The 27,655-nt window shown below is 39.4% G+C and overlaps 1 protein-coding gene across 1 annotated transcript in view; it reads right to left on the reverse strand.

Annotated features, from left to right (window-relative positions):
- The window catches only part of dnajc18 (DnaJ (Hsp40) homolog, subfamily C, member 18), a 71,052-nt gene extending 46,742 nt beyond the window's left edge, over positions 1-24,310 (reverse strand). The window contains exons 1-3 of the mRNA XM_028813456.2: positions 23,888-24,310; positions 12,381-12,543; positions 8,914-9,059 (exon numbers count right to left, since the gene is read on the reverse strand). Coding sequence (XP_028669289.1) covers positions 8,914-9,059; positions 12,381-12,543; positions 23,888-24,014 — 436 coding nt within the window. The 5' untranslated portion in view covers positions 24,015-24,310. The remainder of the gene's footprint in view (positions 1-8,913; positions 9,060-12,380; positions 12,544-23,887) is intronic.
- Positions 24,311-27,655: the final 3,345 nt, after the last annotated feature.

The raw sequence follows: 27,655 nt of genomic DNA on the forward strand, positions 1-27,655 counted from the left end.
TCGATCAGTGTGTGGCACTGCTCAGGTATTACGAGAGCCCATGTTGCTCTGAGAGTGGCCTTCAGCTCTTCTGAATTGTTGGGTCTGGCGTATTGCATCTTCCTCTTCACAATATGTGGATGTGTATATGTATGTATATATATGTCTATGTAGATATGTGTATATGTAGATATGTATATACAGGTGCTGGTCATAAAATTAGAATATCATGACAAAGTTGATTTATTTCAGTAATTCCATTCAAAAAGTGAAACTTGTATATTAGATTCATTCATTACACACAGACTGATGTATTTCAAATGTTTATTTCTTTTAATGTTGATGATTATAACTGACAACTAATGAAAGTCCCAAATTCAGTATCTCGGAAAATTAGAATATTGTGAAAAGGTTCAATATTGAAGACACCTGGTGCCACACTCTAATCAGCTAATTAACTCAAAACACCTGCCAAAGCTTTTAAATGGTCTCTCAGTCTACTGTAGTTCTGTAGGCTACAAAATCATGGGGAAGACTGCTGACTTGACAGTTGTCCAAGGTCAGGCGAGTTTGCTGGCCAATCAAGAACAGGGATACCATGGTTCTTAAACCAGGTACTGGTAGCTTTGCACTGTGTGCAGGTGCCAGGTCCTGTTGGAAAATGAAATCTGCATCTCTATAAAGTTTGTCAGCAGCAGGAAGCATGAAGTGCTCTAAAACGTCCTGGTACACGGCTGCATTGACCTTGGACCTCAGAAGACACAATGGACCAACACCAGCAGATGACATGGCACCCCAAACCATCACTGACTGTATAAACTTTACACTGGACCTCACGCAACGTGGATTCTGTGCTTCTCCTCTCTTCCTCCAGACTCTGGGACCTTGATTTCCAAAGGAAATGCAAAATTTCCTTTCATCAGAGAACATAACTTTGGACCACTCAGCAGCAGTCCAAAGGCGAGACGCTTCTGACGCTGTCTCTTGTTCGAGAGTGGCTTGACACAAGGAATGCGACAGCTGAAACCCATGTCTTGCATACGTCTGTGCGTGGTGGTTCTTGAAGCACTGACTCCAGCTGCAGTCCACTCTTTGTGAATCTCCCCCACATTTTTGAATGGGTTTTGTTTCACAATCCTCTCCAGGGTGCAGTTATCCCTATTGCTTGTACACTTTTTTCTACCACATCTTGTCCTTCCCTTCGCCTCTCTATTAATGTGCTTGGACACAGAGCTCTGTGAACAGCCAGCCTCTTTAGCAATGACCTTTTGTGTCTTGCCCTCCTTGTGCAAGGTGTCAATGGTCGTCTTTTGGACAACTGTCAAGTCAGCAGTCTTCCCCATGATTTTGTAGCCTACAGAACTACAGTAGACTGAGAGACCATTTAAAGGCTTTGGCAGGTGTTTTGAGTTAATTAGCTGATTAGAGTGTGGCACCAGGTGTCTTCAATATTGAACCTTTTCACAATATTCTAATTTTCCGAGATACTGAATTTGGGACTTTCATTAGTTGTCAGTTATAATCATCAACATTAAAAGAAATAAACATTTGAAATACATCAGTCTGTGTGTAATGAATGAATCTAATATACAAGTTTCACTTTTTGAATGGAATTACTGAAATAAATCAACTTTGTCATGATATTCTAATTTTATGACCAGCACCTGTATATACATATCTACATATACACATATCTACATAGACATATATATACATACATATACACATCCACATATACAAATATATACATATACAAATTTACATATCTACATTATATATATATATATATACATATGTACATATACATACATTTAGCTGACTGCCTGCTCATATAAGGCGCTCTGCTGTTTTTTTGTGAAGCAGTCTTTACACAGCTTCTCCGCTGTTTTATAAACGAACGCCATATAAGGCCATCCTTTTTCCTTGCTTCGCCAAGGAAGCAGCCTTTTTATTTAATCCACGGGTTCTCCGCTGTTTTATTGTTCGTTTATTACGATTGTTATAGTTCTCTTTGTATACCACGTTGTCAGTTCAGCACTCTGGTTGTAATATGACCAAGTCGTGCAAGCTTGTTTCCGCAGTAGCTCCACTTATGAATATGCTTGTATGCGTCACTCGCTCGCTTCTTATTGTTTCGCTGCCTTCTCAATTGTGTAATGAATGTTTTCTTCAGCGCTCTTTGGGGCTCTTCCTTGTTTTGTACGTACTGCGTTCACAGTCAGTTCACGTGATTACGTGGGAGGCGTGATGACATGATACGCAACTCCGCCTCCCACGGCCATCGAGCTGCACTCTATTACAGTATATGGACAAAAAAGAGGTTCCAGTTATGACCATTATGCGTAGAATTTCGAAATGAAACCTGCCTAACGTTTGTAAGTAAGCTGTAAGGAATGAGCCTGCCAAATTTCAGCCTTCCACCTACACGGGAAGTTGGAGAATTAGTGATGAGTGAGTGAGTGAGTGAGGGAGTGAGTGAGTGAGTGAGTGAGGGCTTTGCCTTTTATTAGTATAGATAGTGCAAATTCTACGCACGGCGTTATGCATGAGGCCCCAGGTCTGGACATCTGCCAATAGATTATAGTGTAACAGAAATGCTGGATTATTACAATGTGCACTAAGACTAATGTAATTTAAATTAACATAAATACTGAGCAAAAATTTACTCATTCTACGTCTGAAGAGTAACGCTTACAAAATGTTTCCTCTTACATTAATTTATAGACAAGTAGCTTTTTTTTTTTAAAAAAAAAAATACTATTTACTTTTTTACAGTTACCTTACTTCAGAAAGAAAAAGAGCTGATGCACAAGAGGCTTGTGTGCACACACTTCTTCCCACATTTCACTAACTTGTATTGAGGATCTATTTTGCCATCAAAAGCATCTGTTGAACGAGTAAGACATGAAAATATATACAAGGTATTTTCTCAAGGTAAATATGAAACAGTAAACTAATCCGTAACTGAAGCTGCATAACATGTATCCTTTTTTGAAAAAAGACTAGTATGAAAAGTCACCAACATTTTTCAATGAGAGTGTGACACTCCGTTTTAGTGGCAAGGTTGTCACCAGACTACACACTGGGTGTCTTGTACTTTGTGACCGACCGGGATCAGAGTTAAGAAACAAGACATGGAGACACAGCTGCAAAACGATGGTATTTCTAAGAAAAATAGTGGGTTTATTTGCAGGTGCACGAATCACAAAAGTGATCCCCCAAAATAGTGAATAATATTTACAGTGATTATTGTCAATCAAAAAATGAAAATAATCAAAGACAAAAAAAAAATGTATATACAGTAATCCCTCGCTATATCGCGCTTCGCCTTTCGCGGCTTCACTCCATCGCGGATTTTATATGTAAGCATATTTAAATATATATCGCGGATTTTTCGCTGCTTCGTGGGTTTCTGCGGACAATGGGTCTTTTAGTTTCTGGTACATGCTTCCTCAGTTGGTTTGCCCAGTTGATTTCATACAAGGGACGCTATTGGCAGATGGCTGAGAAGCTACCCAACTTACTTTTCTTTCTCTCTCTCTTGCGCTGACTATCTGTGATCCTGACGTAGGGGGTGTGAGCAGGGGGGCTGTTCGCACACCTAGACGATACGGACGCTCGTCTAAAAATGCTGAAAGATTATCTTCACGTTGCTACCTTCTGTGTGCAGCTTTTAAGTATGCTGCACGGTGCTTCGCATACTTAAAAGCTCAAAGGGCACGTATTGATTTTTTTTCTCTGTCTCTCTCTCTCTCTCTCTCTCTCTGCTCCTGACGGAGGGGGTGTGAGCTGCCGCCTTCAACAGCTTTGTGCCGCGGTGCTTCGCATACTTACAAGCCAAACAGCGCTATTGAATTGTTTACTCCTTTGAAGAGGAAGATATGTTTGCATTCATTTAATTGTGAGACTGAACTGTCATCTCTGTCTTGTCATGGAGCACAGTTTAAACTTTTGAAAAAGAGACAAATGTTTGTTTGCAGTGTTTGAATAACGTTCCTGTCTCTCTACAACCTCCTGTGTTTCGGCGCAAATCTGTGACCCAAGCATGACAATATAAAAATAACCATATAAACATATGGTTTCTACTTCGCGGATTTTCTTATTTCGCGGGTGGCTCTGGAACGCAACCCCCGCGATGGAGGAGGGATTACTGTATACAAAAACTGTCCATCCATCCATCCTCTTCTGCTTATCCGAGGTCGGGTCACAGGGGCAGCAGCTTGAGCAGAGATGCCCAGACTTCCCTCTCTCCGGCCACTTCTTCTAGCTCTTCCAGGAGAATCCCAAGGCGTTCCCAGGTCAGCCGGGAGACATAGTCCCTCTAGCGTGTCCTGGGTGTTCCCCGGGGCCTCCTCCTAGTTGGACGTGCCTGGAACACCTCACCAGGGAGGCGTCCAGGAGGCATCCTGATCAGATGCCCGAGCCACCTCATCTGACTCCTCTCAATGCGGAGGAGCAGCGGCTCTACTCTGAGCCACTACCGGAAGACCGAGCTTCTCACCCTATCTTTAAGGGAAAGCCCAGACACCCTGCGGAGGAAACTCATTTCGGCCGCTTGTATTCGCGATCTCGTTCTTTCGGTCACTACCCATAGCTCATGACCATAGGTGAGGGTAGGAACATAGATCGACTGGTAAATTGAGAGCTTTGCCTTACGGCTCAGTTCCTTTTTCACCACGACAGACCGATGTAGAGCCCGCATCACTGCGGATGCCGCACTGATCCGCCTGTCGATCTCATGATCCATTCTTCCCTCATTCGTGAACAAGACCCCGAGATACTTGAACTCCTCCACTTGAGGCAGGATCTCGCTCCCAACCCTGAGAGGGCACTCCACCCTTTTCCAGCTGAGGACCATGGTCTCAGATTTGGAGCTGCTGATTCCCATCCCAGCCACTTCACACTCCGCTGCGAACCGATCCAGAGAGAGCTGAAGATCACGGCCTGATGAAGCAAACAGGACAACATCATCTGCAAAAAGCAGTGACCCAATCCTGAGTCCACCAAACCGGACCCCCTCAACACCCTGGCTGCGCCTAGAAACTCTGTCCATAAAAGTTATGAATAGAATCGGTGACAAAGGGCAGTCCTGGCGGAGTCCAACTCTCACTGGAAATGGGTTCGACTTACTGCCGGCAATGCGGACCAAGCTCTGACACCAGTTGTACAGGGACCAAACAGCCCTTATCAGGAGGTCCAGTACCCCATACTCCCGGAGCACCCCCCACAGGATTCCCCGAGGGACACCATCAAACGCCTTTTCCAAGTCCACAAAACACATGTAGACTGGTTGGTCGAACTCCCATGCACCCTCCAGGACCCTGCTAAGGGTGTAGAGCTGGTCCACTGTTCCGCAACCAGGACGAAAACCACACTGTTCCTTCTGAATCCGAGGTTCGACTATCCGACGGACCCTCCTCTCCAGAACCCCCGAATAGACTTTTCCAGGGAGGCTGAGGAGTGTGATCCCTCTGTAGTTGGAACACACCCTCCAGTCCCCCTTCTTAAAGAGGGGGACCACCACCCCGGTCTGCCAATCCAGAGGCACTGTCCCTGATGTTGCAGAGACGTGTCAACCAAGACAGCCCTACAACATCCAGAGCCTTGAGGAACTCCGGGCGTATCTCATCCACCCCCGGGGCCCTGCCACCAAGGAGTTTTTTGATCACCTCGGTGACCTCAGTCCCAGAGATGGGGGAGCCCACCTCCGAGTCCCCAGGCTCTGCTTCCTCATTGGAAGGCATGTTAGTGGGATTGAGGAGGTCTTCGAAGTACCCATCCCACCCCCCCCCAACCCATAACGTCCCGAGTCGAGGTCAGCAGCGCAACATCCCCACCACATACAGTGTTGACACTGCACTGCTTCCCCCTCCTGAGATGCCGGACGGTGGACCAGAATCTCCTTGAAGCTGTCCGAAAGTCGTTCTCCATGGCCTCCCAAACTCCTCCCATGCCCGAGTTTTTGTCTCAGCAACCACTGAAGCCACATTCCGCTTGGCCTGCTGGTACCTATTAGCTGCCTCCAGAGTCCCACAGGACAAAAGGGACCGGTAGGACTCCTTCAGCTTGACGGCATCCCTCACCGCCGGTGTCCACCAATGGGTTCGGGGATTGCCTTCACAACAGGCACCGACCACCTTATGGCCACAGCTCCGGTCAGCCGCCTCAACAATAGAGGCACGGAACATGGCCCATTCGAACTCAATGTCCCCCACCTCCCTTGGGACGTGGTCGAAGTTCTGCCGGAGGTGGGAGTTGAAGCTACTTCTGACAGGGGGCTCTGCCAGACATTCTCAGCAGACCCTCACAATACGTTTGGGCCTACCAGGCCAGAGCGGCATCCTCCCCCACAATCGAAGCCAACTCATCACCAGGTGGTGCTCAGTTGACAGCTCCGCCCCTCTCTTCACCCGAGCGTCCAAGACATGTGGCCGCAAATCCGACGACACGACCACAAAGTCGATCAACGAAATGAGGCCTAAGGTGTCCTGGTGCCAAGTGCACATATGAACACCCCTATGCTTGAACATGGTGTTCGTTATGGACAATCCGTGACGAGCACAGAAGTCCAATAACAAAACACCGCTCGGGTTCAGATCGGGGGGGTCATTCCTCCCAATCATGCCCTTCCAGGTCTCACTGTCAATGCCCACGTGAACACCGAAGTCTCCCAGCAGTACGAGGGAGTCCCCAGAAGGTATGCCCTCTAGCACCCCCTCCAGGGATTCCAAAAAGGGTGAGTACTCTGAACTGCTGTTCGGTGCATACGCACAAACAACAGTTAGGACCTGTCCCCCCACCCGAAGGTGGAGGGAGGCTACCCTCTCGTCCACCAGGGTAAACCCCATTGTACAGGCTCCAAGTCGGGGGGCAATAAGTATGCCCACACCCGCTTTGAGCCTCTCACCGGGAGCAACTCCAGAGTGGTAGAGAGTCCAGCCCCTCTCAAGGAGATTGGTTCCAGAGTCCAAGCTGTGCGTCGAGGTGAGCTCGACTGTATCTAGCTGGAACCTCTCTACCTCGCGCACTAGATCAGGCTCCTTCCCCTTCAGAGAGGTGACATTCCACGTCCCAAGAGCCAGCTTCTGTAGCCGAGGATCGGACCGCCAAGGTCCCCGCCTTCGGCCACCACCCAACTCACACTGCACCCGACCTCCTTAGCCCATGGGAAACACAAAAACTGTAATCTTCCTAAATAAAGAAAACACCATCTGGAAGAAACTACACAAAGCAAAGTCCTTTCAATAAATCCCAAAAATATTTACAAGAAAAAAAAGAAAAAAAAAAACCAAGTGTATATACATGAAAAACAAAAATAAGTGCACCACAAACCCAAACCACATACATACTTCCACCAAAACTATGAAATATCTATATCTATTTATATACAATATGAAAATATGTACAAATAAAGGCACAAGCTTATATGCTTGGTATAACAAAAGGACTGCTATACCAAACTCACTCACCCTATGAGTGAGTCACAAAGACCCATCCAGAGGCAGCAAGTTCCCTTTTAAATTGGGGTACAAGACTTACAGCCAATCCTGTGTCACTCCACTCTCTTTCTCCAATAGCGGCTAATGCAGGTGCATTCTGCGTATGTGCTATGCTCAAATCCTTCAAGGCCCCTAATAAAAATCAAAGCGAGTACACCCATGACATGTTTCCATCAGACAAGCAGATGCCTTCTGCACCCATGACATGCTTCCATCAGACAAGCTGATGCCTTCTCCAGAAAGTAAGTTACTTTTCTTGTAACCCTACCTTAGGACTTTCTCTTGAGATCCCCTTCTCAAAACTAACGCATTCATGCTTTAACTAAATGAAACGCTCCATGCTTCTTACTTTGTTAAATGGCAGATGGCTATGGAGATGCTCGACATTTTGACTGGATACATGTACATTCCATAGGGCCTGAAAAGTATGCATGCCCACCGAGCCACCAGCACTACACAACGCAGTCTGCCAAAGCCAAGAGTTAAAATCCTCATGGAAATGCACCCCACACTTTAAGGTTTTATAAAAGTAAGTGCCTTTTCTTTTTACTACACGCAAGTCGACTTTACACTATTCCTAAGTCATTTTTCTTTAAAGTGGTAATGTCTAATCTTCCATGTCTTATCATGGGAAGAGTGATATTTCAAAAATGTTTACATTGCACTGTATTTAAGACACCTCAACACAATCTGAACAGGACAAATTTCCGTGCTGAATAAGTGTTCCAGATTTCAACAAAACTGGGAGTGGAGTTGTTTCATTTAGTCAAACAAACAGACAAGGCAACAGCAATAGGTGTATTTCATATCATACGCAAATGCACCTAAAATTAGAACATACGGCACAAATGTACATATAGAACCCAGCATTTTTAACCTAGGTTTGAATAAATACTTGTTTGTAATAAGAATAGTCAAATATTTCTTTTTGGATAATTTGACAGACCTCATGCATAATTTAATCATCAAAGCAGAATTATTTCACCGACTTTCTGTTCATTAAAAACTAGTGATGTATCTTAGTCCATTACTGCCCTATATATAACATTGTATTCCTTTGCCACTGCCAAAAATGTTGAGAAATGAAAGGATGAACCATGACATAACCTGCTATATCACATAAAGAAATTTTGAAGTGGAGGTTTATTTTTCTTTATCTGAGTTTTCATTTTTACTATGTAATGTGCTTTAAGTTCATACCATTGGAAATGTGCTCCATTTTAACTGATTTTTATATTTCATAGTGTTTATTTTATTTCTGCCATCACACTAGTCTAAAACCTTCTATTTGCCCTTCCTGAAGTCAAACCTGGTACTTGTGTACATCTGTAGTATTTGAAATTATAATTAACATTTGATGGCTGGACAAAATACTTTCAGGACGTAGTTTTCATTTACTGCATGTGATGTGATATATAGTTACATGTAACCATACCTTTAAAAGCATCTGTTGCGCCCGGTGCACAGTTTTTGTCTGGATGAAACTTGAGTGCTAGTTTTCTGTAGGCCTTCTTTAAATCTTCATCACTGGCATCTTTGCTTACACCCAAAATTTCGTAATAATCTTTGCATTTCTTTATCCTAAAAAATAAAACCTTTCAAATTATGAAATTAGAAAATACTATCATTTATACTACACTGCAGTACTGAAATTACACCATGTACTATACGGACACATCTACGGTAAAATTATTTAATGTGATGGAAGTTTTATAATACAATAAGTTCATTTTCAAAAACCCAATGTAAAACACAGTATATGCTACACTCAGGACATGACTGCCATGTTTTGCTGACACAGCAGTATGTTCTCTGGATTTGAAATATTATGGGAAAACATGAACCTTCATATATTTTTGAACCTTTTAAGTGTCAAATTAAACAAGATGTTATTTATTATTCCAGTAATTTTGAGATGCTGCCTTAATAATGCTGAAAGAAGCAGCAATGAGTTTCATTTTCCCCAATCACACCAATATATTTAGCCTGCTGTAAGATGTACCGTACCTTTTATTACATAATGCTGTATGCTAACATCCAATATGTACAGCCAGTTTAAAATATGTACTTTCTAGACTCTAAGAAAGGCTAGTAAGATGATACAAAAACTCTGCCTACTAGTACAGAACATGTTTGGGTAATCCTTTGACTAAAGGTTTGTTTTAAACCACTCTTCAGTCCTAGATGTTGACTGAACTTGGAGAATTTATGTAATCAGTTCTCGGTCTACTGTCTCAGGAACTTTCAATAATGTTGGTTTTATTTCCATTTGAAATTCACAGTAGTGCTTTTTGATCAAACAACTTTTAATACAAACAGTGCTGTTCAAAAATGCTTATTTGCTTGTAAAATCATTATATAACATTAAAATATACAGAACTTAATATTAATACAATAAAAAAATACAATGTGTGGCATGCCTTTGAAAGCAAAACTGAATTAATTCATTTTGGAACACTGCTCTATATTTTTTAATTAGTTGTGTTGTAAATTTTTCCAAGCTTCTTGCAGAATTTGCCAAAATTCACCTTTTTGACATTGGCTGCCATTTGTTCTTTTCTTTTTTCAAGTGATCCCACACAGCTTCTATTATATTCAGGTCATGGCTCTTAGAACATTAACAGTATTAGACTGGAAACCTATCTGCAGACGTCTACTCCAAATAGGACTTAATTGTAACTGAAGTGTGTTTAGTATTATTTTGAAATATGAAGTTTTTGCCAATATGCATTTTTTCCCTAAAATACATCATGAAGAACCAATATCAGTTTGTATTTCCTACCAGTTGCCATATTTCTGACCACATCCTCTACACTGTTCATTGAAATGAACATACAGACCATGACAGAAATGTGATGTGGCTAAGTTATTGGGCTTCACAGATGGCTACACACAGGTGTATTCCTTGCCAGCTCTTCCTCTAACATACTGATGTCTTTGTGTACTAAAAAGGTCAAATTTGCACTCATAGCTCCATAAGACTTTCTAACACTGGTTGTCACTAGGGCTGGGCAATATATCGAACTTACAACTCAATATTTAAGAAAACTTCAACTGCAAAAGCCAATATCGTGATGCTCAGCACTTTTATTTGATTTTTCTCACAACTTTTTCCAAAAAATAAATACAATTTGCAAAGACTACTTTTATTAAGACTTCTCTGCACAGTTGAATAGTGTATTTTGGTATCAGATGCCAAGAAAGCACTTCGCCGGATTTTTTGTTTCTGTGCTTTAAGGAAATAACCTTTAAGAACTGTTGAGCAAATGCAGATAGGTTTTTGAGTTTTCTGCTGTATGTTCTTTGATCAATTTGCCTCATTTCTTCAAAATTTTTTTAGGACCATGTGAACAGAATATAATGAAAATCTGGTTTGAAATGCTACCACTAACTGACTACAAACTTGTTGGTGCAAAACTATGATTTTATATCTATCTGTCACATGGTATTAGTCTAGAATTAGGTGTGCTCTTGATGGAAACATAACAATGGCTGCCTTGAAGAGAAATCTGAAAATTAAACTCGGGTTGCTCAAGACATCTTTGAGTATCATCGATAAATAATAATAATACATTTGTGCTGCTTTTTATTGTATCAATATTAAATTGTATTTATTCTAATGTATTGTTTTCATGAGCAATTAAACACTAGCTGTCTAGATTGTTATTTTTTAAAGCTAGTTTTCCTTGGTGGCCTAACACATTTACACAGTTCTGAAGGCATATGTTACCTTTTCACTTTTTTATTTCTTCATTTTGGTTATTTCTTGCAAAGTTTCCAAGTTCATAGTTGCTTCTGTTATCCTTAAGCCTACTTCACATTATGCAATTTTGCCAGCGATTTTCAGTCATAGCCTTTATTTACATAATCAGAGAGAGTCAGAGGTAGCTGGAGACAGTCACTGGCATGCCCCTGTGAAGCCAATCATCTCATGTAATTTACCAAGTGAATCACTAAACTAGTCTGTGACTCACCACAATAAAATCGAAACAGGTTTGGTTTTGTCTTTAGTCATAGGGGTGGTTCTGTGAGGATCAGAGAAGACGGTCGATGAATGCTTGTATAATGCATAAAATGTAACAATGAAAAATAAGGAATATGGGCGTTTTGAACCTTACAAACAGAAGAGAAGCTTGTCTGTTGGATGCCGTGTGTTTTATGTACTAAAGCAGAATTGAAAAAAAGGAAAGGGCAGAGACTGTGGCTAAACTCACTGTAGCTATTAATCCTTTGTACAGCACCAGGTCTGTCAGGAAGCACAGAGGCTATGGACCTTACAAACAGAAGAGAGGCCAGTCTGTAAGTTTCCTGTTTTACATACCAAAACAGAATGGAAAAAATAAAGGGCTGAGACTACTGCTGAACTTGCTGCAGCTGTAAACTCTTCGTAAAGCACTGTTACTGCAGCAGCTTTGTCAGGCAGCATGATACTGGCTCTCAGAAAATGTGGTGAGCATGACTATGCTGGAACATCAGTGCTTGGTTGGTAAATGTGGCATGGGCTGCGATTTTCACTCTTGTAATTTGAAATAGTGTAGGCATGCGATCAGTGACTGCAGTTGGTAAATTTGACATACCCTACCCCAGAACTAAAAGTTGCATAATGTGACATTGGCTTTAAACAGCATACTATTACAGATTAGGTGCAAATAAAGAGATGGCCAACAACAAGCCAGCTAACTTGGATAATTTGCACCTCTGAATGTCTGTCATAAGGAAGCTCCTGTAATACAGTATTCAAAAACAAATGAGAGAGGGAAAAAAATTGAGGACTGAAGGATACTAAAATGTTGTGGATTGTAATCAGGGGGACAGTTTATATTAAATATAACCCTAAACATTATATCTTTAAAATTACATATTAATATCATTTTAGAGACCTAAAGTCATCTTAAATTGTACCTGTGAACACCTTGCAGCTGTTCTTCTGTATAACTCTTTGAATCTCCACTTTTTTGAGGTAAAGGCTCTTCACTTGCACTGTTTTTTTTCCCACTTGGAAAGTCTCGCATATTATGTCCATCACCAGGTGCACAGCCATTTCTGGTAATTGCATCAATTAAAGCTTTAAAAAAAAAAAAAAAAAAAGAAAGAAAGAAAATTTAACAATTGTCCAACCCATCCATATCCAGTAAATTCAGTATTACTTTAAGGAATGAATATATCACCTTTTTAAATGTAAATACTCTTGTACATACTTGTGCCATACTTGTTAAGAGACATTTCTTAAAATAAGTAAAAGTTGCGGAAATCTCAGTCACAAACATACATACATAATCATCCCAATAAACAAACAATGGGACATTAATAAATAGAATATAATAATTGTATACAGTCAATCTTGCTAGTTTGAAGGCAGAGCAAGGAGATATTTGTTAAGAATGGGAGCTGAATTGCTATTTGAAGCTCATTTTTAACTTGGGACCAATTGACAAAACTTTACTTAATACAATCATTTCCAGACTAACAATTTCTAGCTCCTAAGTGCTAGTGCAGTAAAAATGAATTGCATACATATTCAGAAAGGTATATGAAATATTAACATAAGAGGATTTTTCACATCACACACATGCACAAAAATTCCATCTCACTTCATTCTCAAAAGCAATTAATCCCATTCAGGGTTGTGAAGGTGCCAGAGATTATCCCAGCAACACTGGGCATAAAACAGCGCTGAACAGGAGGTCAGCCATTTGCAGGGTCCTTGCACCAACAGCATCATTTATAATCTAAGTGTTTTCAGCAAAAACTGCAAATGTAACTCTGAAGCACATATCAACAAGATTACATTGATGATGAAGGAAACAACAATGAATGTAAATAAAAAAGCAATATAATTTTACATGGCATGCAAAAAACTTATTGAACTGACGCTGAAATCTCTAACAATGGCCATTACATTATGGAGGAGTAATATACCTATGGTCCGCCAGTAACATTTCTTTAAGCATTGATAGAGACTAAACAATCCCAAACTGACATAAAGTTGTGTCTCCTCCTTTAACACACAACAAAAAATGTTAATCTGTTAGTGAGAAATGGGACAAATTGAGATTCTGATATTGTATCAGAAAAGTTAACCAACCCTAAATGGAGTACAATTTATAAGCATCCTTTCTTTTCTCAATATATATATGCCAAAGGCCTATAGAAAAAAAACTAATGTTTATTACAGCTCTGTTTAGCCTGTTAGGCATACAGAGATTTCAGTGAGACAAACATGCTTTTCATCAAATAAATGTATTTTGAATAAAAAAGTTTAGTTATTGGTGGATAACTCATTAACAGTTGTCAGAGGAAGTTGGTCTGCAAGCAATGGAAAAAAGCACACAAGCACTGACTACCTCTAAAGAAAAAACAAGCAATTCAAACACAAATGGATGAAGACGTAGTGAATGAAGACTTTAAAATCAGAAAAACAAAATTGCAGCTACCATGTCATCCTGCAATACATGGCAAAATACTGGAAAAGATAAATCATATCAGATAAGCACATAAAAGCACAGAATACATTATAGCTGGTACTGGCAAGAAATGGATTGTTCACACTTTATGATTATAAATACATTTAAAATTAAATCCACAGCAGTTAAATGCATGACCATTGGCAGTTCACACAGAGAAAACTCTTCTCATGAAAACAAAAATGATGTTTGAGGTATTATAGCAAAGTTTACAGTACCAAAGATCCCAGTGCTGAAGAAAGAGGACATTGGGTAGTGTACCCTTGCTTGTTGACTTAAATATATTAAGGGAAATTAGGATTTGGAACAGACTTCACTTAAGAAGGGAAAAGAGAACTGAAAAGAAGATTGTAGCAAAGTAGTGCAGTGAAGTGCCACTGTATCCTCATCATAAGATGGAGCATAATTTGAGAAAAATAGTTTTTTAAAGAGATGTTTTATATTGGAATGTCAAAAGAAAAATGTTAGAAGACCCTGAAAGTGTAGCAATATACATGAATGATGTAAAAAAAAATGACACAAGAAAAGGCACTAGAAAAGAATGACACAAACTTAATCTAACAAGAAGAAGTCCATATCAAGATTAAGCCTGCAGAAACTTCTAGGGACAACTGATAATCTATATTACTAAACCACAGTTAATTTATGCACGGCGGACGCACCGAAGCGCATGCGCACTGTGGCCTTGGCGCCCGCCCCAGAGTCCAGAGTCAAACGCTGCCAAAACGCGGCGGCTTCCCAGAGTCAGTAGGTGGCGCCCAAACAACACAACCTCTTAGCGCCCAAACAACACAACCTGTACAGTCAAACGCAGCGGCTTCCCAGAGTCAGTAGGTGGCGCCCACACAACACAACCTGTAAAATACACTTGCTCTACTCCACTGTGCCAGGAGGCTCCCACAACGCGCTTCACACACACCAGAAGCAAAGACATCACGGCTCCACAATGAAAGAGCTCAACTAACGGAAATACAAAACGAGCCTGTATGGATACACACAATGAACGAGCGCGCCCACAACACGCTTTTGACACAGCGCAGGCAAAGGAGGCACGTATCCAAATGGAGGGAGCTCAACGATTAGTAATACAAACACGAGCCCGTATGGCTACGACCTGTAAACGAGCCCATATGGATACAAACAATGAACGAAGGCGCCCACACAAAGAAACTGCTTTAGTTCAAATAGGGTTATTGAATTAAATGGAAACTTTACCATGCCTATGACCTGTGAACTAAACCTGAGGTAAAGCGTGCATGCCAGGTTGTACAGCCGCCCGGATGCGACCGCCCACACCACCGCATATACCCTCCATGATATCTCATCACGCAGCGGCTTCCCACCGAGGCGCATATTGCGCCGTGGCGCATGCCCCAGAGTCAAACGCAGCGGCTTCCCAGAGTCAGTAGGTTGCGCCCAAACAACACAACCTGTTCACTGCACTTGCTCTAATCCACTGTGCCAGTAATATAGATCACATAACGGTCACAGACTCAAACCCAGCGGCTGGCACACGAACACCACAACCTGTAAACTAAACTTGCTGTGCTCCACTCTGCCAGCAGTCTGTGTCAGCAAAGGCAACAGAATCACGTCTCCACAAAACGAAACCGCTTTAGTACAGATATGCTTATTTAATTAAATGACATTTCCCCAGACGCACCCACCCTCCATGATCTGTCATCCATCCAAATATCGGACAGAACAGAAACTGATTGCCATTCTTGGATTTCCGATTCGCTAGCGAATCGCGGGCTTACTTGTCTTAACAGAAATGAAAACAGGCCTAGAAAAGGTTGAGTTTGAGTCACCAACACCAAAAGCCTGAAGAAACTCACTAAAACAAGGCCAGTTTTATCAATTCTTCAAAGAATGAACTTAGAAATCAAAATTCAGTGTGAATATGGAATCAGTCACAGTAAGAGGCATTTCAGGGAACTGTTGTTTCACAATGTGTCAATAGCTATGGTTTAGGCAGGGCGCAACTTCAGATAAGCTGCATGAACACACTTAAAAAAAGTGCAGCATACAGTTTTAGAACTCTCAAAGAGGCTGAAACAAGATATGCTCAGATAGAAAAAGAATGTATAAGTTAAAGTATGTGTTGGTGAAAGAGCCAAGAAGTACGTTAAAGTCCTGGAAGAATTCAAGCAAGTGAATGTTGGCCCTACTTATTTTAATACTGAAATGATCTTCTTGCAATAATTTCCTAGAAAATCACTGACATTTACTACAATTTATTTTGCATAATTAGTAATCCTAACACACACAAAATCCCTTAAAACTGAATAGACCCATATTCCCTGATCTTAAGTATTTGACATGTGGCTGATTGACTGAGTGGCTGGTCTGGAAGAATGCTGAAAGTGTGGAAGGTCAGAAAGCAGACCTACAAGTAAAGGATAAAGTTTGGTTATAAAAATGTGGTGAACTGGAATAGATACTCACTACAGCCAGATGTGGTACTACTAACCAGTTCAGGTTATTGTATTTGTGGAGATTTTCTTTTCAAGTGTCACACATTTCCTATCATAATGATTCGAGACATTTAAAGGTCTTACATACCATCTTCTGTGTCATCTTTTTTTGTCTTTTTTTTTTTTTTGCACCTTCACAACAGCATCAGAATATACGGCATGTATGACAGCATATTTGAGTCACAGAGAGAAAAAAAAAAAAGAGGGACACAGTGAAAAGGTTTATTTTGTGATTAAAATGGAAATTTTGGCTTTAATCTCAAAATTTCCTCTTTAATCTTGTAGTTTATTTTGTTATTAAAGTAAACCGTAGTAAACGTCATCTTAAAACCGACCCAGTTGTTAGTCGATATGTGCTTCTGGGGCTTCCTCCTGCACTGACAGCAGAGGCAAACAGCAATTGCCACACACAACACATTAAATTTGATATTCCAGCTCTCTGCACATTTATAACCCTTAGATATATACTTGATATAACTTCATGATGAAATGCATTAAAGCATGTATATTACATTTTACAGATAAACTATTTAAATAATGTATACTATTAATAATCACTGTGACGCACTGTGGTGGAGCAGTAGCGCTGCTGATTAACAGGGTCTCACATCCCTGGTGTTCCCTGCCTGTAGTTTACATGTTTTCCTGGTGTGTTTCCACAGAGTACTCTTGTTTCCTTCCAAGTACATGCAGGTTTGGGTATATGGTGATGCTAAAATGGCACTAGTATATATGTGTGCTTGTATTCACCTTGCGATGTGCAGATGCCCCGTCCACGGATTGTTTCCGCCTTGCGCCCAATGCTTGCTGGAATGGGTGCATCCCTGGCTTGATGGATGTAATCTTTAAACATCCATCCTTTTCAGGGATATTGCGGCAAGGTGTCCTGGGAATTTACTGGATGTTTTAGGCAATTCACAACACAGCGAAGCTGAATGTTGTTTTCTCACAGTGATGATATCTTGCACTGTCACCTGGTGGAATCTTCCAGATTTATATAAAGTATGCACAAATGTATAAACAGTAAATTGCTTGCGTAGTAATAGTGTCCAGAGGCGCACACATCGCGTCGCCACGTGAAGTATAAACCTGGCCTAACAAACATCATGTCTCTGTGGCCTGGGTCAACCTGCAATTCACTTATTTTGTGGCAATTGTGACAGTACTGTATGTGGTGGCTTGCTTGTTGGTAAAGGTAATTAACTGAACTCTAAATTTTTGATATGTTATATATGATTCATTGTATCACCAATAATGCTATTACATGTACCAGGTGATAGTGGCTACCCACTCAGGTACTGGCACCTTAAGCCTTTCTCTGACCGTGAGAAAGCAGAAGAAAGGCACTATATAATGCAGCACATAATCTTGTACTCTAAGTTGGGAAACGTAGCTAGATGCTCTTGAATACACAAGGTGGAGTCTCAACATGTCAGGACAGAATCTGCTTTACTAACCAATGAAGGTATGCAGCATTGTGACTGCATATGTATAACATTAAAAAGCATAAAGGCTTGTTCACAAAAATAAATTTACAAGGTGACTATGATTTATAAAGGTAAATTGCACAGAAATGTATGCCAGATTTTATAATCTGATTTTTTTTAGCATGCACATATTCCTATTTTCTGGTGTGTGCATAATTTCATGACCAAATTCATGCAAAGTTTTATAAATAAAGCCCCTGGTCTTCGTTTCTCCTCTTAATTCTGCATTTTAAAAAAAGCATTATATTCTAAGTAATTCAGAAATATTCATATTGTTGCTCTAGTTTTAAGTTGTTAAGTCTGTTTTTGTATTAGTTCACCTTCTTCTGTTGAATTTAACCTTAACTGAATCCTTATAATGACAATTAACAATACACAACTTTTATACATCAGGGCAAAGGACACTGACTTCTGGAAGGGTGCGGGTCCTTTCCTGTCAGAGCCACTATTGTGGTCACTGATAAATAACAGCTTAAATAAGTAGAAAAACAGAATACAAATCATGATAATGATTTCAACTAAGTTAAAACGAAGACACTAAATTGTCCTCATATACACAAATGCTTGCTGCACTCTAATAAAATTTCACAAATCCAGTTTTTAAATTTATGCTTTCATCATGCTGTTCATTTGTCCTTGTGTCTATTTTGTTCATTTTGGATTGCCATTATTAGGATACAATTAAGGGAGCAAGTTCCACACTTGGTGTGCACAATAATGTGAATGAATAGGAATATTTATAAATAGTTCTAAAATTTCTTAGAAATGTACACCTCAAACTACCTCTTTTCTAAATGCAGAATAAAAAAAAATCCAGGTAATTAGAAAATGAGATCAAGTAGCAGTACAATGACTCACAGATTATGAAATGGCTTGGAACAAAAACTTGCAGCCACAGGGGTCTCGCATGACAGAACTTAAAAATTACTACAAACTCAATGTTTAAAATATATTGTAATAGATGCTGTTAAATTTCTAGTACCTTAGTTGATAACTGGAGTTATATGGCCATGAAGTAGTAATAAGGTGAAGATGATTAACTGTCAAAGGATGAACATAAATGAGCAAATGGACATTTAAAATTGCTCAGTTCTGTTAGTCCCTCATGCAGGTATATATCATTTCAAGCATACCTACTTTTCGTTCAAATAAGATAACCCTCACTTACCAATCTGTCATAACATAATCATATCATAAGACCAACGTTTCTACAAAGACAAAGGAATTTCTTGATTTATTTTTATGTAATGTAGTTGTTAGCTTAAATTGCCATAACATTTTGTAATTCTCTTGTCTTCTAACCAAAAATGTTACCTTTTAAATGTGAACTGTTAAGGGCATAATAATAGACTTAAATTATTAGGTAATCAAGTGCAAACTTTCAGGGTCTAACAAAATGAAGAATGTATAACTTGGCATCTCACTTGGTAAAGAAGAAAGTTTTGCTGTGTCTGGTATGTAGAAAGATGAACACATAACAGGGAGTCACTTAAATCAACCTCTACTTGACTATCTAAAGCAGAAACATACTAAATGTATGCAAGAATGACCAACACAATTATATTATGGTTTCTTAATACTACTATTACTATGCAAGCATACAAATAACTCCAATTAGCTTTTTATGACGGCATGGTGGTGCAGTGGTAGCGCCGCTGCCTCGCAGTAAGGAGACCCGGGTTCGCTTCCTCCCTGCATGGAGTTTGCATGTTCTCCCCGTGTCTGTTTGAGTTTCCTCCCACAGTCCAAAGACATGCAGGTTAGGTGGATTGGCGATTCTAAATTGGCCCTAGTGTGTGCTCGGTGTGTGGGTGTGTGTCCTGCGGTGGGTAGGCACCCTGCCCGGGATTGGATCCTGCCTTACGCCCTGTCTTGGTTGGGATTGGCACCAGCAGACCCCCGTGACCCTGTGCTTGGATTCAGCGGGCTGGAAAATGGACGGATGGATAGCTTTTTATGAAGCTGAAGGCAGTACTTACTCAATTTAGAATGCCACATTACGTCGTCACAGGTAACAATTCACAGTTCAAGCACGCAACTCAATCAGACTTTACATGCATTACTTATGGTTTTTATGCTATATCTCCAAAAACTTATGCTTTCCACCTTGTTCTTATAGTGATGGCTGGCTAATATACTGAATTTTCAATTTGAAATTTAAGAGAAATCCATATGCAAAAGTTAGCATTGTGGTGTTTTTTTCCTTTTGACAACTACTCGAAAAAATAAAATAAACTCTGCAAAGTCTCTACCGTTCTTTTTAAGGGTGACTATGTGGACTCCTCAAATGTTGCCTAGGATCAGAAGAGGAGGGTTTAGAACAAACAGTGTTAGCCCTGCTGTTGGGAAATAGTCTGGTTTTATCTGAGATGACAGTGCAAGCAGTACATCATCAAAAGATAAAATGCTTTACTGCATATGAAAAGGCCATCTTGGTATGTGCTTTCTCACCTCTCACAAAAATTGGCTAAGCAAAATTCCATAAAATATTTGCTGTTCTGTTGCATAGCGTATGAGTGGATAAGCAGCAGTTGGAAAAAAAACAGCTGCAGTGGCATGCTGTATTGCAAAACACACTTCCACATACTTAACTTGTACCATAAAAATATTTGTACAGTACTTTATCAGGTCGGGTCAGGTAACTGGTCAGTAATTCACACCAAAATGGACATATCTGTGCATTGTAAGCCCTCATCTACACATTTCACAAGGTCTCCACTCTGTACTGAAACATTACAAATGGGAATAAACACAACAGCCTTCATAACTTTCTTTTGAGTGAATTATTTTGTGTATTAGCTATCGGGTAACTGCTTTACACATTTTATTTTTGTTTTGATTGCATAATTTTTGTTTAGTAAGTGAATTGAGCTTAATAATTACAGTAGTTGTGGATATTTCACAAACAGCTTTAATTTTGTATTAACATTAACTCTTTCTCCGTGTTATCTTTACTGTAAATTTATGAAAGTCAAACAACTATATTACTTTTCAATTAAATTTAGTAGCAGGATACTATCACTTAATGAATTAAAAATTTGTGTTATTTTAAAATGTCAAAACATAACACTTCAGTGTTTATTGGGACTGAAAATGAAAGAAAAGTTTTACATGGTAGTTTCAATAGCTCCATTTTTACAAACATATGACCGTCCTCTTCAGATTTTTCCCCTGGTGCTGGCCCTGTAAAGAACCTACCCTCACTTTAGAGGAAGAAGGATTCAAGAAGAACTAGTCACAAAATACAAGTTACCCAGCCTCAAATACAGTACTTACTGGTTATTATAAAATAAATTCTTGCATGCACTATTCAGAATGACAGTTACAGACAGGAAAAACAACATATGTGCAATATATATATTTACACACATACTACAATCTGTGATTAGCATAATAATGAATCAACAGCTTTGTTGCTCTTTATATAAAAAAGTCACAGCATAACATTGCTGTTGTCATAAACTAATTGTTAAACTAGAAACTTAAACAGTTAGTCTGTCTCCTTCAAAAAGATGCAGACTGCCTCATGCCACTAGTAAGATGGTACAAACGTCATCAGTTAGGCTGACAGCTATAGAAGCCATGCAAGTGCAAAATAGTTAAGAAAGTCAATTGCTCGCTGCTTACAATAATAGCATTCTGGTTTCAACATGTGTTTTGTGGACTTTACAAGTTACATGGCATCAGAAGAATCCATTCATGATATGTTCATACAGCTCCTATCAACAGATGCTCACAGAGTGACTCATTGCAATAGACCAATGGCTAGGAAGAGACCACACATGGATGATAAACCATCATCCTGTACTAACATACTGTATACAGTTATACACTCACATCAGGGAAGTTTAGATATGTCAACTAACTTGACAGCATGTATTTGAACTGTTAGCAGAAAGCACATATATACACTACATGTCTAAAAAGTATCCAGACACCTGCTTGTTCTACATTTCTTCTGATATAAACGTTACTAATACAGAAATTCTCCCCATTCTCTGCTATAATGCTTCTTCTTTTCTTGGAATATTGCTGCATGAACTTTATTCATTTCAGCCATTTAGGTCTGGTTTGGAAAAAAGGAGCACCAATTTATTGAAAAGGTGTTACACTGAAGTGAGGTTAGGGCTCTGTGATGGCCAGTCAGGTATATTCTACTCATGATTTCTGGCTTGCTGAGAGCAGCACTGTCAGAATAAAATAGAAACCAACATTCTCTAAACTGTTGCCACATAAAAGGAAGCATAAATTGTATGGAATTTCCTTGCATGTTTAATATCACTTGACCTCTGGGGTCTATCCTAAACCAAGGAAAACAGCCCCACTCCATAATTTCTCCTCCTTCACCATACTTTACAGTTGTCATTACTATTAAGGCAGCTGACATACTCCGAGCTCAGACCCATCCATTGGATTGTCACTGTCACAAGTATCCAATGGTGGCAAGCAAGACACGACTCTAGCCAATGCTTAACATTGTGCAAGATAATCATCAGATTCCAAGCTGTTATAGAAAAGATTGCTTCAACCAAGGTCAGACAACTGTTTTCTCAGACAACTGTTTTCTAACACATAGTTAATACTCTGCCTTTCCCTTCTGTAAGTGTGTTTGGCCTGTCACTACACGGGTGAGTATGACAGCATTGCAAATATTTGATGTACAGACATGTTAAAAAAGTGCCAATATACAATACGGCAGTACTAAGTTAAATGTCACTGTGCTCTTCTAAAACTTCTTATTCTATGAGGGTTACACCAAAAATGTAATAAATGTGTCAAGGGCATGTCTGGATTCTTTTAGCCATATAATGTGTAGAGAGAGACAGAGAGAAGTGGTGTAGCAGGAAGTGCAGCCACTTTAGAGTTTAAAGCATGGTTCAGGTCCTGGCTCGGGTCATTTCTGTATGGAGGTTGCCCTTCCTCCTTGTGCTTGTGAGGGTTAACTCCTAGGGTCCCAAAACCATTTTTAGACTGACTGGTAAAGAAAAGTGCACACTTTGATTGCCTTGTGTGTCATCAGGGGTTGGTTCCTGCTCTGAATTGACTTTGCAAGCTCAGGCTCCAGTTGCCCACAACAATGTACTAGACAAGATAGTTCCAAGACAGAATCCTACTTTAGGCACTATCTGTGTGAGCGAGCACCGTACATTCATTCTCCTTGTTGCCTATGTATTTTTTTTTTTTTTTAAATTCTCTCTGGATTCTTTTGGTTTTCACATGCACATTCCAAAGATATCCATGTTTGGTTAATTTAGTGACTTAAAACTGACCCCTGTAAGAGGTGTTGTGTTCACCGTCTGGATGGGTGCACCATGCAGGATTGGTGTGTGTCTTGAACTGCTAGAATAGTTTCTGACCACCACTGACCCTCAGTTCTGTTAGGCCGACTCACTTATGTACGGATAGATGTGTGTTAATAGGTTATGCGTTTATAAAAGTAACACAACTTAATACAATTATTTTTTTCACTACTGTGACAAGTCATTCAGGAATTACATATTAATGATCAAGCATTCAATGTGAAGCAATGTGACTAACTGCATTACCAGCTAATTTGTTAATCACTCTTCACATTTTTCTGAATGTGCAAAGAGAGTAAGTTAAAACAGAAATACAGACATCTAAAAATGCTAACTTCTTTTATACCTAAATAAGCTAGAAAAGCTGTAATAGGTCAGTAAAACAAATTAAAACCCAAGGCTGGCTTACAAGGGGCATACAGTACTGCCAAGCCTTGTTCTTGAAAGAATACAGACAAGTATACAATACATGGCTAGTACAGTTTCGACCCCCTCAATAAGTACTGTGTTTAAGCAGGGTGCAAAGTCAACATTGTTCAAAGCAAGCCAAACACTGCAGGGCAAATGAGCCAAGAAGCCAGCGGCCGGCCACGGCATGCGCGCAGCACCATTAAAACAAACTGCTTGGCGCGGCGGAATCTATTTTTACATTAATTCGTGCACCTCCGTCTGTCACTTTACCTCTAGCACGAACGCTCGGGTATAATTTCTGAGCTTCGTACAACAACTGAAGCGCCTTGTCTCTTCGTCCAGACCGCAGACAAACCTTCGCTTTGTCTATTAGTCTTTCGGCTTCTTCTTTTTCCATGTTATTTTTCCTTACGAGTCCTCCACACAATAATCGTCGGTTGACGTCTCGTTGGTCAGGGCGCTCTCAGCTTTTGCCACACACCTATTTAAGTGCTAGTATTCCATACTATTTTGCTGTTACCCTTTCGGACTCTCCATTTTGACAGACAGGTACTGTAACCAGAAACAAGCTGTTCTGCTCCGTTTTATAAGGTGAAAATGATGAATCCTCGTTTAGCTTAAGTAAATACGAAACCTGACACCTAATCCAAGACGTTTTCGGGCATCTTTTTTTTCTGGTGCACAGGAAACGGAAATGGTTGGAAGCAGCGTCGCCTTAGCAACGAGCTCGCGTTGAAGCAGATATGACCCTGCCGCGCGATTGACAGCATCATATACATGTTCGGACCTTAAGGCTGTACGCCTTCATCCGGGATGCTGCATGCATTGCCGCGTCTTCTACTTGCAATATTCCACATAAAAGACCCGTGGAGCTCAGACTGGCACTAGCAAATGCGCGTTTTCATTATCGTAGATAATGGGTTTTATGTTTACAGAATATGAAACGAGTAACCAACAGCAGTTTAACTTTGACCCGTTACTACATTTCTTCAAATCAGACGTAAAAAAATCATTAGCAGGTAGCAATTAATTAGATTTAATGGCATAAACCGCTTCCACTTTGCCTTTTACGCAATTGATTGTTTTCTGCCGTCTAGAAAGTTTATACTCATGCTCTTCAAAGAAATCGGCTGATGGTTCAATTCACAAACAATATGTATTCACACAGCTGTATCGAAATACTGTGTATAAAATCGGGTTGCCACATCTAGAAGGAACAGTAAAGTTGGCTTGGATATTCGTTGTTTTTCGCTTCATGATGTTCCGAATCTTGGAAGACTAAATAATGAATGTGAACTTATTTAGGATAAGGTTAATTTATTCACGCTTTTTTGTTAACAGGTAAAACGTGTTAGAAGTCGGTACAAAATATATATACAATAAACTCTATGGTATTGAAAATAACTTGCTTTATTAACTTTGTACAGTATTTGCATTTTATTTTAAAATATTTATAGTATTAAACATGTATGTGAATAGGAAGTTTAGGAACTAAAACAGTTTTAGAAACTAAAGCAACGATTGAAGAAAAAAAAAGTCTTTTTAAGGTGATGCCATGTCATTTTTTAACCCTCTTAATCCAGACCAGGGTCGCTTGGGGGTGTTCTGGAGACTGTTCCAGCAAGCACGGGACGCTAGGCAGGTAGATATAACTCATATTTTGCCTTTTGATCATTCAGACTCTTAACGATACACGTAGATGTCACCCGATTTCTGAATAGCGCTGCAGTTTTTCGTCTTCAAAGTAAAAGTCCATAATTATTATATAAAAGTAGGTAATATTAATAGATACAATATAGATGAACGATTTTGAAATAAATAAACGTGTCTCGGATTCAAAACATCATCTTTTGGCGATCTGAAATTAAATAGACGTGTCTAGGATTGAAACATTATACACTGACGATTTTAAAATAAACGTTCACAGTTATTTAATTTGTATTTAGCTAATTTCATTTTTCACTTCCTATCAATGTTAAAACTACAGTATATATGCATTCCAATGCGGAAATAGAGGCTTTGCAATTTAATTACACACAAGCGCAGTTAATTTGTAAAACTTTGCCATACAGTTTTCTTGTATGAACGCATAGGGATGGAAGTTTTTCAGTGGTTTAAAATTATCAAGGAAAGATATGTTCTTTTTATTATTGTTAAAAAGCAGTAACATACTATGTCTTTCATCTTGAATTCACAACCAGTATGTAATTTGTGAACCTTAATATTCACTTTTTACAACCGGTCAAGTATTACATTGAAATGCATGCCTATAAAGATAATGGGAAGTGAAGATCTACAGTGGAATAAAAGAGTCCTGAAATGACAAATTATTATAATATCTTTGAAATCAATATCTATGCTGTCTGTTTATGAATTCACAGCTTGTATTTTGACTTTTGAATTGTATTTCACACAATTTTGCACAATGTATAAAGGTATAGGGACTGAAGATAAAATAATAAAATAATTTTTACCATTCTGCAGGAGTGACAGTCATTCTGATTAATTTTGAAACAGCAGCTTGCAGGTCTGCAGTTGATTTCATATGTACAATACCTTTGTCATTCAGTTTAAAATCTTAAATTTTTAAAACTGAAGACTGCTCATATTCAGTTTTAATTTTTGCTCAAATGAACCAGGATGAACTGAATTTACAGAACTTGTAAAGCAATTTAATTATAATGGAAGTCATGGGGCAAGGGGCCTGACCGGATAACAAATGTGTAAAAGCTTATAGAATACTTCTCTGAAGTGGCAAAAGTTTTGATATAAGAAAACATGCCTTATGTGTTTCTGATGCATGCTTATGACAACAAAAGTGATCTGGAAATAATCATCGCATATTCCAGGTATTATTAATCTTGAGGTAAGGATAAGTTTGCTTATCATGTTTGCTTGTGTGATAGCAGAGGTTTCATATAGGAGGAGTTTCCACATTAATACAGAAGTAAATCAAAATGATGCCAAGCATGTGGAAGGAATGGTTTAGTGTGATTTTGTCTTTCAAGGTTTTTGCTGAGGAAGACCAGCACTAAGGTAGAGCACACTCCCGGTCTTCATTTAAAATGGCTAAATCTCATTATATTGATGTTTTTTTCTTTGAGAATGACTTGTATGAGCTGTTTTACAATGTGAATGTAATCTCAATATGCAGATCAATACTTAATAACTCTCTTGGCTTGAAAAATTGAAGTTTTCAGTAAGTTTTTAGGGTTTTGTTTTCCAGTTGAGCCCTGTGCCCTATGACTTCCATTATAAAGCACAAGGACAGGCTATGTATTTTTTCAAATTTATAGAGAATGCTTAAATTTAGAACATAATTTCTCAAGGCAAATGCATATATATCATGTTTGTGAAGAAATGACTGACTTGCAAAATACCAAACATATCCTTTAAAATGTAAATCTTTTATTTTCCCTTTTTTAACTTGACTTAACCTTTTCTGATATACTTTGGTGGCTTTTACCTGAAGTGTTAAGATGAGAGGCTGATGCCTCAGCTGTGCAGATATCAAGTGACTTTTACTCATAGTTCTAAGGGTCTTAGAGTAACTATTAAGGCAAAATGTGACAACTGAAAGAAATGTTAGGCATTTATTTACCTTGGAAAGAAAAATTATTTTGCATTTGCTGTTATAGTTTTGATACTGTAAGCTTACAATTAAGATAAGTGATTCATTACTAAAATATTTCAAAATAATTGCTTATGTTCATAAAAAGTACAAAGACTGAATACATTCACAATTGTTATCCATTCATCCATCCATTTTCCAAACTTGCTAATCCAGAGCAGCACCACAAGGAAGATAGAGCCTTTCCCTGCAAGCATTGGGCACAGTCAGGAACCATCCCTGGACAGGGCACCCAGTCTATCGCAGGGTGAAAACACACACACACACACACACTTATTTAACAATGCCTGTCAATGCAATATGCATATCTTTGGACTGAGGGAGGAAGCTGAAGTACCTGGAGGAAACCCACGCAGACTTGAAGAGAACTTTCAGATTTAATGCATGGAGCTATGGCACACCCATGA

The sequence above is a fragment of the Erpetoichthys calabaricus genome, chromosome 11 (assembly GCF_900747795.2).
Source record: "Erpetoichthys calabaricus chromosome 11, fErpCal1.3, whole genome shotgun sequence".
Lineage (NCBI taxonomy): Eukaryota > Metazoa > Chordata > Cladistia > Polypteriformes > Polypteridae > Erpetoichthys > Erpetoichthys calabaricus.